This window comes from Haliotis rubra, unplaced genomic scaffold, assembly GCF_003918875.1.
Source record: "Haliotis rubra isolate DU_JTF1 unplaced genomic scaffold, ASM391887v1 Scf458, whole genome shotgun sequence".
NCBI lineage: Eukaryota > Metazoa > Mollusca > Gastropoda > Lepetellida > Haliotidae > Haliotis > Haliotis rubra.
The window spans coordinates 728,935-741,975 of NW_025767144.1; the positions used below are offsets into that span (position 1 = coordinate 728,935).

The 13,041-nt window shown below is 37.7% G+C and overlaps 1 protein-coding gene across 3 annotated transcripts in view; it reads left to right on the forward strand.

Annotated features, from left to right (window-relative positions):
* Positions 1-13,041, forward strand: part of LOC124290129 (ankyrin repeat domain-containing protein 17-like) — a 436,224-nt gene that overhangs the window by 274,992 nt on the left and 148,191 nt on the right. For all 3 annotated transcript variants that reach the window (XM_046726821.1, XM_046726822.1, XM_046726823.1), the window contains one exon: positions 2,855-2,903. In XM_046726821.1, the coding sequence (XP_046582777.1) occupies positions 2,855-2,903 (49 nt within the window). The remainder of the gene's footprint in view (positions 1-2,854; positions 2,904-13,041) is intronic.

The window sequence follows — 13,041 nt, forward strand, 5'->3', positions numbered from 1 at the left end:
GATTCAGAGACAACTGACTTCAGGATATTTCATGTATTAATTGTAGGTGCGGGACCTGATACAGAATTTCACAAAATATGGCACTGATGTAAAAGGCAAGAATATTTTCAAGTTCTTCAAGTCAGTTACGCACCAATAATGTCACATGGAAACTACGGCTATGTAAATAGATGAATTAGATGGTAAAGACCCATGAAATATTTCTAGGTTGTTTCACGTACTATATACAAGGAAAATATTTTGTCTTTTGTTTTCTTTATTGGCTAATATCAAGGTATAACCATTTTTTCTGTTCTTATAGCTGAAAAGGAGAACATTGCGGAACTGTACAGCTTGGTAAGATTATTATACATGATTTCCTCAACATTTACTTTATGGTTAATATAGAACTTAAAGCACCACGTAGTGTTGGAGTCAGGTCTTGTTGCTCAGATGAATGCCGCATAATGTGCTAGCTCCCTCCAACTCTTTTATCAAATAACGCTAGACCAAATAGTTCATCCAAATACACTGCATAGTATTTAGGCGCAGGGGGTTTACAGATGATGTGTTCGTAGCCTGACTAATCGGCTTTATACCTCTTTTCACTATAAAAGACGATGCTCTTGTATTGAAAGTATCAAATAGGTTTTTACTTTGGCTTCAACCATTTGAATGGTGTTACTATTCTAACTGGTTTTTGAAAGTATTCAACCATTTTGTACTGATGATTAAATGCAAGGGATGTCCGAGCGCTGATAAAAGAACTTCAAAAAGAAAAAAACGGAAGAGATAGAGGGCTGAACAGATGGAATGCTTCTTGTGTCCCTGTGGTTAAGAGCAGTCTCAACTATATCAAATACATTTTGGGGGAATTTATAAACAGATCCCTTCCAGATTTGGCATGTTTCAGCCGCTATCGTAGAACTTTTGGCTGTACAATTTTTCGATGTATTATGGGGTTAGTGGCTGATCATTTTGAACATGTACTCCCGTTTTGGTAATAGTCTGTATTATTAGCAACTGTCATATTAACTCCGTTGAAGGCGAGTTCAGAATTATGAAGTCACAGTGAGGTTGCCTGAAGGCTGACCTCAGGTTAGAGCAGATCGTTCTCTCGAATGTATGTTGACTTTCGGCAGTAGATGGAGCAGATATAGCCCACTCAGATCGTACATTACACTATGTTTCAAGTTAACATTAAGAGGTATGATTTACAGGTTCACAGTTGGGAATTTACCTTTCAGGTTCTTCAGTTGGGAAAAAGTCCTTAAAGGTTTGTTCATTTCATTAGTCAAAGCTGCTTGTTTGTAACATCATGATTATTCGCCATAACTAACTGAGAAAAACAACCCCAAATAATAAGTTACTGGTAATGATGTAGCTGGCCGAACAGCTGGTTTATGTTGCACAGGTGATGAAAGCCCAATGCATATTCTTAGTCAGTGTATTCTTCGTTTTAACGGTTGTTAAATGGAGGAATATCGCATAGACACAGATTCCATTTGAATACAACCCCAAATCATGTCTTTTTCAGATCGGAAGAATGATCAGAAAGCACTCGCTGAAAAGGCACGTTTTCTTATATTGCATTTTGAAGAGGAATGAACGTGTAAATGTTTTGCCAGAGAGTGTCAAGCTTTACTCACTCACCCATTCATTGCGGTTGTTGACCAGTGCTGTCCCTATTAATGCCAGAGCTCTACTGTTACCTCTATGCTTTTCACAAGTATCATTTTCATTTCCTACTTTTACTATGGATGGTAATGTGGGTTTTTTGGGGGTTTTTTTTGTTTTGAATATCATGTTTCTAAAATCTGTGTTGTGACACCACTAAATCGCCATTTTTCGAGACATACTTAATACACAAATGCAATGGCCATGGTACTGTTTATACTAAACATACTTGCACGAGTGCAGTGTCACTGTAAAGAATCACAAAGGCTCATTGATACCTTGATTTCTGTGTTGAAGTGAAGATATCAATGGTGTTGGCTGAAGTTTCACAATGTTCTGTTGTATCAACTTCAAAGCGACGGGATGAATGGAAGGTGATTGTATGAGCTTTTGATGAGAGGTGAGGTGAAATTGGGTTTAACGTCGTGCTTGAGAATATTTCGCTCATATGACAACGTGCATGGGTGTATGGGTATGTGCGGCTGCTTGTACCAGCCCAGACTTCAGCTGGTTTAATAGTGCTAGCCCACTGAGATACCATGCCGTAGTGAAGCATGAATACCCCACTCAGACACATTATGCTAACTCCGAGCCGACCAGTCCTTGTTGTACCCATTAATGCCGAGCGCCAGGCAGGGACCTACAAGTACCATATTTTAAAGGGCCACTGATGCAGAGCGATTAATGTTTCCAGCCAACAGTCTAATTACGAAACCTAGCTGCAAACTGGTCAGCCCCTGCTCCCTTGACCGTGGCAGACACGGGGACTCGACTACTGTCCACCTTTGCAGATTTCCTTCAACCTAACCAGAAGGGACATTAGCTCTAACCACTACAACGGGGAGGCGGTCTTTTTGATAAGAGAGTTTTGATAACACTCCCATCTGACTCGTTCTCCTCGACACTCGCTCTCACAGGAAACACCAAGTTTCACCTTCACAGGGATATATTCCAAACATAACACAAACACTGAACACGCCTTTAATCAGTATGTTTTCTAGTCACCTGAGAACAAGCTTCAAGCAATACGTATACGTTTGTGCAGCACCTCCATAATCAGCATCCGTACAGACAGTGTTACTGGTTACAGCATTACACAAAAAAAACACAATCCGTATGCAAATGTATCATTTTTTAACGATAGACTCCCTGTTGATGAATGACATGAGCTCAAGTTTATATGCTAATGTCGTTACAGATGCAGAGAATAGAAGACGAACAAGCAAGACAAAAACGCCAATGTGAAGGTATAAATAATGCAATGAAAACACAAAGAGTTATATCAGGACAATATACAGGTGTGAGTAGAATGTTTTGTGGTTATCTACTTGATTTAAATGCCTTCAACCATCAAGATTATTCTCAATGACATGAGCGTTTATGCAACTGGTGCAACTCTGTCAAGAAGTTTGTCTTGAATGAGACCCTGGGATGATAATACTCTCTCATTATCTTCAGATGAACGGAGAGAAAAGAAGAATTACAAAGCCAGGCAAGTGTTATTCCCTCTCTTTATATATTGTCCTTTCGTTCATACAGACAGTTGCAGTGGATGCACCGTCGTCAGATTAAGGAGGTGTCAATTAGTGGATATCGTTTGGAAGAATTTGTTTCGCTGACATTATCTGTGAAAGCATAATCCTGCCGCTTCGAGTATTTTCTCGTAATTTCAATATTTTTCTCGTTTATTTTATAGTCCATTTCATACATTTATACATATACAAGGCAGACATAAAGTGTGGAAACTATACATTTCAATAATCAATAATTTCAGTCACGTTATGCAGGTCTTGGATAAGTGTAATGGATACGTAAATGTTTTAACAGATCAGTTCATTTATACTATAAATAATTCACAATGACACTATATATAATTAAACTGATTGCTGACAACACAGTGATTGATCATTTTAAGAGCACGTCAAAAGAAGGCAGTTGTTTCCAATGTTTCTCAAAGTAGCTATTTCTGTTATTTTTTCTTGCTATTTTACAAATGTCAATTTTACAAATGTCCTTTATTGTTGAAATCAATCTGTTAGTTTAAACTGTTTAACTTGAGATGTAGATAATTATTTTGGCTATGAGTAAGATATGATTAACTATGTGAGTGTTTGAAGCCTAACTCAAACATTTTACAGTATTTTGCTACTTTCAGATTATTGTGGAAATAGTTATTAATGAAATTCTTTACCTTCTGTCTGAAGCAGAAAACAGTCTGACATTCACAAAAAGACATATTTTCAGAATCAAGTTTACAACAAAAGCATAGATCATCATCAACTAACTTCATTTTCAATAACCCCATTTTAGTGTATATTACTCTGTAAATGACTGACTGACTGACTGAGTTTAGTTTTACGCCGCTTTTAGCAATATTCCAGCAATATCACGGCGGGGGACACCATAAATGGGCTTAACACAATGTGCCCATGTGGGGAATCGAACCCGGGCCTTCGGCGTGACGAGCCAACGCTTTAACCACTAGGCTACCCCCACCGCCCCCCTCTGTAAATGAATCTATACTGAAAGTCTAATAGCTTGCAATCATTTGTACATTTCCTGTAACAAACAAAGGCTTCCTTCTAGTTGATATTATGGTCAAAAGTTCCAGTGTTCTAATTTCTTGCGAATGTTATCATTCTTACTTTATTTATCATAAAAGAGATCATATCGAGATTAATACTGTTGATATTCAGCTACAAGAGAGGCAGAATTTGGCTTTAGTAATAATCCCAACATCATCAATGAGCAGATGAACTTACACGACTTTAATTCTTGATTACAGATACAAAAACTACGTAAGGTGATCGAGGAAAAGGACGCTAACCAAATCAAACTGGAACAACAACTTAAAGGTATTTTTATACGTACAAACTCCATGTTATAAGCGAGGCAGTACATATTTCCAGATACTCCTCTGTATACTCAACCAGACAGGTAAATACTCCTCTGTATGCTCAACATGACAGGTAAATACTCCTCTGTATACTCAACATGTCAGGTAAATACACCTCTGTATACTCAACATGACAGGTAAATACTCATACTCTGTATACTCAACATGTCAGGTAAATACTCCTCTGTATACTCAACATGTCAGGTAAATACTCCTCTGTATACTCAACATGACAGGTAAATACTCCTCTGTATACTCAACATGACAGGTAAATACTCCTCTGTATACTCAACATGACAGGTAAATACTCCTCTGTATACTCAACATGACAGGTAAATACTCCTCTGTATACTCAACATGACAGGTGAATACTCCTCTGTATACTCAACATGACAGGTAAATACTCCTCTGTATACTCAACATGACAGGTAAATACTCCTCTGTATACTCAACATGTCAGGTAAATACTCCTCTGTATACTCAACATGTCAGGTAAATACTCCTCTGTATACTCAACATGTCAGGTAAATACTCCTCTGTATACTCAACATGTCAGGTAAATACTCCTCTGTATACTCAACATGACAGGTAAATACTCCTCTGTATACTCAACATGACAGGTTAATACTCCTCTGTATACTCAACATGACAGGTGAATACTCCTCTGTATACTCAACATGTCAGGTAAATATTCCTCTGTATACTCAACATGACAGGTAAATACTCCTCTGTATACTCAACATGACAGGTTAATACTCCTCTGTATACTCAACATGTCAGGTAAATACTCCTCTGTATACTCAACATGACAGGTAAATACTCCTCTGTATACTCAACATGACAGGTGAATACTCCTCTGTATACTCAACATGACAGGTTAATACTCCTCTGTATACTCAACATGTCAGGTAAATACTCCTCTGTATACTCAACATGTCAGGTAAATATTCCTCTGTATACTCAACATGACAGGTTAATACTCCTCTGTATAGTCAACATGGCAGGTAAATACTCTCTGTATCTGTACACTCAACATGACTCCTCTGTAAATCAACATCCTCTGTATACTCAACATGTCAGGTAAATACCTCTCCTCTGTATACTCAACATGTCAGGTAAATACTCCTCTGTATACTCAACATGTCAGGTAAATACTCCTCTGTATACTCAACATGTCAGGTAAATACACCTCTGTACACTCAACATGTCAGGTAAATACACCTCTGTATACTCAACATGTCAGGTAAATACTCCTCTGTATACTCAACATGTCAGGTAAATACTCCTCTGTATACTCAACATGACAGGTAAATACTCCTCTGTATACTCAACATGTCAGGTAAATACTCCTCTGTATACTCAACATGACAGGTAAATACTCCTCTGTATACTCAACATGACAGGTAAATACTCCTCTGTATACTCAACATGTCAGGTAAATACTCCTCTGTATACTCAACATGTCAGGTAAATACTCCTCTGTATACTCAACACAGGTCAACATGTATACTCAACATGGTAAATACTCCTCTGTATACTCAACATGTCAGGTAAATACTCCTCTGTATACTCAACATGTCAGGTAAATACTCCTCTGTATACTCAACATGTCAGGTAAATACTCCTCTGTATACTCAACATGACAGGTAAATACTCCTCTGTATACTCAACATGACAGGTTAATACTCCTCTGTATACTCAACATGACAGGTAAATACTCCTCTGTATACTCAACATGTCAGGTAAATACTCCTCTGTATACTCAACATGTCAGGTAAATACTCCTCTGTATACTCAACATGTCAGGTAAATACACCTCTGTATACTCAACATGTCAGGTAAATACTCCTCTGTATACTCAACATGTCAGGTAAATACTCCTCTGTATACTCAACATGACAGGTAAATACTCCTCTGTATACTCAACATGACAGGTAAAACTCCTGTATACTCAACATGTCAGGTAAATACTCCTCTGTATACTCAACATGTCAGGTAAATACTCCTCTGTATACTCAACATGTCAGGTAAATACTCCTCTGTATACTCAACATGTCAGGTAAATACTCCTCTGTATACTCAACATGACAGGTAAATACTCCTCTGTATACTCAACATGTCAGGTAAATACTCCTCTGTATACTCAACATGTCAGGTAAATACTCCTCTGTATACTCAACATGTCAGGTAAATACTCCTCTGTATACTCAACATGTCAGGTAAATACACCTCTGTATACTCAACATGACAGGTAAATACTCCTCTGTATACTCAACATGTCAGGTAAATACTCCTCTGTATACTCTCAACATGTCAGGTAAATACTCCTCTGTATACTCAACATGTCAGGTAAATACTCCTCTGTATACTCAACATGTCAGGTAAATACTCCTCTGTATACTCAACATGACAGGTAAATACACCTCTGTATACTCAACATGACAGGTAAATACTCCTCTGTATACTCAACATGTCAGGTAAACTCCTCCTCTGTATACTCAACATGTCAGGTAAATGCTCCTCTGTATACTCAACATGTCAGGTAAATACTCCTCTGTATACTCAACATGTCAGGTAAATACACCTCTGTATACTCAACATGTCAGGTAAATACTCCTCTGTATACTCAACATGTCAGGTAAATACACCTCTGTATACTCAACATGTCAGGTAAATACTCCTCTGTATACTCAACATGTCAGGTAAATACACCTCTGTATACTCAACATGACAGGTAAATACACCTCTGTATACTCAACATGTCAGGTAAATACTCCTCTGTATACTCAACATGACAGGTAAATACTCCTCTGTATACTCAACATGTCAGGTAAATACACCTCTGTATACTCAACATGTCAGGTAAATACTCCTCTGTATACTCAACATGTCAGGTAAATACTCCTCTGTATACTCAACATGTCAGGTAAATACTCCTCTGTATACTCAACATGTCAGGTAAATACTCCTCTGTATACTCAACATGTCAGGTAAATACTCCTCTGTATACTCAACATGTCAGGTAAATAATCCTCTGTATACTCAACATGTCAGGTAAATACTCCTCTGTATACTCAACATGACAGGTAAATACTCCTCTGTATACTCAACATGACAGGTAAATACACCTCTGTATACTCAACATGACAGGTAAATACACCTCTGTATACTCAACATGACAGGTAAATACACCTCTGTATACTCAACATGTCAGGTAAATACTCCTCTGTATACTCAACATGTCAGGTAAATACTCCTCTGTATACTCAACATGTCAGGTAAATACTCCTCTGTATACTCAACATGTCAGGTAAATACTCCTCTGTATACTCAACATGTCAGGTAAATACACCTCTGTATACTCAACATGTCAGGTAAATACTCCTCTGTATACTCAACATGTCAGGTAAATACACCTCTGTATACTCAACATGTCAGGTAAATACACCTCTGTATACTCAACATGTCAGGTAAATACTCCTCTGTATACTCAACATGTCAGGTAAATACTCCTCTGTATACTCAACATGTCAGGTAAATACTCCTCTGTATACTCAACATGTCAGGTAAATACTCCTCTGTATACTCAACATGTCAGGTAAATACACCTCTGTATACTCAACATGTCAGGTAAATACTCCTCTGTATACTCAACATGTCAGGTAAATACTCCTCTGTATACTCAACATGTCAGGTAAATACTCCTCTGTATACTCAACATGTCAGGTAAATACTCAACTCTGTATACTCAACATGTCAGGTAAATACTCCTCTGTATACTCAACATGTCAGGTAAATACTCCTCTGTATACTCAACATGTCAGGTAAATACTCCTCTGTATACTCAACATGTCAGGTAAATACTCCTCTGTATACTCAACATGACAGGTAAATACTCCTCTGTATACTCAACATGACAGGTAAATACTCCTCTGTATACTCAACAACATGTCAGGTAAATACACCTCTGTATACTCAACATGTCAGGTAAATACTCCTCTGTATACTCAACATGTCAGGTAAATACACCTCTGTATACTCAACATGTCAGGTAAATACTCCTCTGTATACTCAACATGTCAGGTAAATACTCCTCTGTATACTCAACATGACAGGTAAATACTCCTCTGTATACTCAACATGACAGGTAAATACTCCTCTGTATACTCAACATGTCAGGTAAATACTCCTCTGTATACTCAACATGTCAGGTAAATACACCTCTGTATACTCAACATGACAGGTAAATACTCCTCTGTATACTCAACATGTCAGGTAAATACTCCTCTGTATACTCAACATGTCAGGTAAATACTCCTCTGTACACTCAACATGTCAGGTAAATACTCCTCTGTATACTCAACATGTCAGGTAAATACTCCTCTGTATACTCAACATGTCAGGTAAATACTCCTCTGTATACTCAACATGTCAGGTAAATACTCCTCTGTATACTCAACATGTCAGGTAAATACTCCTCTGTATACTCAACATGACAGGTAAATACTCCTCTGTATACTCAACATGACAGGTAAATACTCCTCTGTATACTCAACATGACAGGTAAATACTCCTCTGTATACTCAACATGTCAGGTAAATACTCCTCTGTATACTCAACATGTCAGGTAAGTACACCTCTGTATACTCAACATCACAGGTAAATACTCCTCTGGTCAACAACAGGTAAATACTCCTCTGTATACTCAACATGTCAGGTAAATACTCCTCTGTATACTCAACATGTCAGGTAAATACTCCTCTGTATACTCAACATGACAGGTAAATACTCCTCTGTATACTCAACATGTCAGGTAAATACTCCTCTGTATACTCAACATGACAGGTAAATACTCCTCTGTATACTCAACATGTCAGGTAAATACTCCTCTGTATACTCAACATGACAGGTTAATACTCCTCTGTATACTCAACATGACAGGTAAATACTCCTCTGTATACTCAACATGACAGGTAAATACACCTCTGTATACTCAACATGACAGGTAAATATACTCAACCTCTGTATACTCAACATGTCAGGTAAATACTCCTCTGTATACTCAACATGTCAGGTAAATACTCCTCTGTATACTCAACATGTCAGGTAAATACACCTCTGTATACTCAACATGACAGGTAAATACTCCTCTGTATACTCAACATGTCAGGTAAATACTCCTCTGTATACTCAACATGTCAGGTAAATACTCCTCTGTATACTCAACATGACAGGTAAATACTCCTCTGTATACTCAACATGACAGGTAAATACTCCTCTGTATACTCAACATGTCAGGTAAATACTCCTCTGTATACTCAACATAAATACTCCTCTGTATACTACAGGTAAATACTCCTCTGTATACTCAACATGTCAGGTAAATACTCCTCTGTATACTCAACATGACAGGTAAATACTCCTCTGTATACTCAACATGTCAGGTAAATACTCCTCTGTATACTCAACATGTCAGGTAAATACTCCTCTGTATACTCAACATGTCAGGTAAATACACCTCTGTATACTCAACATGTCAGGTAAATACTCCTCTGTATACTCAACATGTCAGGTAAATACTCCTCTGTATACTCAACATGTCAGGTAAATACTCCTCTGTATACTCAACATGTCAGGTAAATACACCTCTGTATACTCAACATGTCAGGTAAATACTCCTCTGTATACTCAACATGTCAGGTAAATACTCCTCTGTATACTCAACATGTCAGGTAAATACTCCTCTGTATACTCAACATGTCAGGTAAATACTCCTCTGTATACTCAACATGTCAGGTAAATACTCCTCTGTATACTCAACATGTCAGGTAAATACTCCTCTGTATACTCAACATGTCAGGTAAATACTCCTCTGTATACTCAACATGACAGGTAAATACTCCTCTGTATACTCAACATGACAGGTGAATACTCCTCTGTATACTCAACATGACAGGTTAATACTCCTCTGTATACTCAACATGTCAGGTAAATACTCCTCTGTATACTCAACATGACAGGTTAATACTCCTCTGTATACTCAACATGTCAGGTAATACTCCTCTGTATACTCAACATGTACTCCTCTGTATACTCAACATGACAGGTAAATACTCCTCTGTATACTCAACATGTCAGGTAAATACTCCTCTGTATACTCAACATGTCAGGTAAATACACCTCTGTATACTCAACATGACAGGTAAATACACCTCTGTATACTCAACATGTCAGGTAAATACTCCTCTGTATACTCAACATGACAGGTAAATACTCCTCTGTATACTCAACATGTCAGGTAAATACACCTCTGTATACTCAACATGTCAGGTAAATACTCCTCTGTATACTCAACATGTCAGGTAAATACACCTCTGTATACTCAACATGTCAGGTAAATACTCCTCTGTATACTCAACATGTCAGGGTAAATACAACCTCTGTATACTCAACATGACAGGTAAAATACACCTCTGTATACTCAACATGTCAGGTAAATACTCCTCTGTATACTCAACATGTCAGGTAAATACTCCTCTGTATACTCAACATATCAGGTAAATATTCCTCAGTATACTCAACATGACAGGTTAATACTCCTCTGTATAGTCAACATGACAGGTTAATACTCCTCAGTATACTCAACATGACAGGTTAATACTCCTCTGTATACTCAACATGACAGGTAAATACACCTCTGTATACTCAACATGACAGGTAAATACTCCTCTGTATACTCAACATGACAGGTAAATACACCTCTGTATACTCAACATGACAGGTAAATACTCCTCTGTATACTCAACATGTCAGGTAAATACTCCTCTGTATACTCAACATGTCAGGTAAATACTCCTCTGTATACTCAACATGTCAGGTAAATACACCTCTGTATACTCAACATGTCAGGTAAATACTCCTCTGTATACTCAACATGTCAGGTAAATACACCTCTGTATACTCAACATGTCAGGTAAATACTCCTCTGTATACTCAACATGTCAGGTAAATACTCCCTCTGTATACTCAACATGACAGGGTAAATCAGGCACCTCTGTATACTCAACATGTCAGGTAAATACTCCTCTGTATACTCAACATGACAGGTAAATACACCTCTGTATACTCAACATGTCAGGTAAATACTCCTCTGTATACTCAACATGACAGGTAAATACACCTCTGTATACTCAACATGTCAGGTAAATACTCCTCTGTATACTCAACATGACAGGTAAATACTCCTCTGTATACTCAACATGTCAGGTAAATACTCCTCTGTATACTCAACATGTCAGGTAAATACTCCTCTGTATACTCAACATGACAGGTAAATACTCCTCTGTATACTCAACATGACAGGTAAATACTCCTCTGTATACTCAACATGACAGGTAAATACTCCTCTGTATACTCAACATGACAGGTTAATACTCCTCTGTATACTCAACATGTCAGGTAAATACTCCTCTGTATACTCAACATGTCAGGTAAATACTCCTCTGTATACTCAACATGACAGGTAAATACTCCTCTGTATACTCAACATGACAGGTAAATACACCTCTGTATACTCAACATGTCAGGTAAATACTCCTCTGTATACTCAACATGTCAGGTAAATACACCTCTGTATACTCAACATGACAGGTAAATACTCCTCTGTATACTCAACATGTCAGGTAAATATTCCTCTGTATACTCAACATGACAGGTAAATACTCCTCTGTATACTCAACATGACAGGTAAATACTCCTCTGTATACTCAACATGACAGGTTAATACTCCTCTGTATACTCAACATGTCAGGTAAATACTCCTCTGTATACTCAACATGTATACTCAACATGTCAGGTAAATACTCCTCTGTATACTCAACATGTCAGGTAAATACTCCTCTGTATACTCAACATGACAGGTAAATACTCCTCTGTATACTCAACATGACAGGTAAATACTCCTCTGTATACTCAACATGTCAGGTAAATACTCCTCTGTATACTCAACATGTCAGGTAAAAATACTCCTCTGTATACTCAACATGTCAGGTAAATAGGTCCTCTGTATACTCAACATGTCAGGTAAATACTCCTCTGTATACTCAACATGACAGGTAAATACTCCTATACTCAACATGTCAGGTAAATACTCCTCTGTATACTCAACATGTCAGGTAAATACACCTCTGTATACTCAACATGTCAGGTAAATACACCTCTGTATACTCAACATGTCAGGTAAATACTCCTCTGTATACTCAACATGTCAGGTAAATATTCCTCTGTATACTCAACATGTCAGGTAAATACTCCTCTGTATACTCAACATGACAGGTAAATACTCCTCTGTATACTCAACATGACAGGTAAATATTCCTCTGTATACTCAACATGTCAGGTAAAACACCTCTGTATACTCAACATGTCAGGTAAATACACCTCTGTATACTCAACATGTCAGGTAAATACTCCTCTGTATACTCAACATG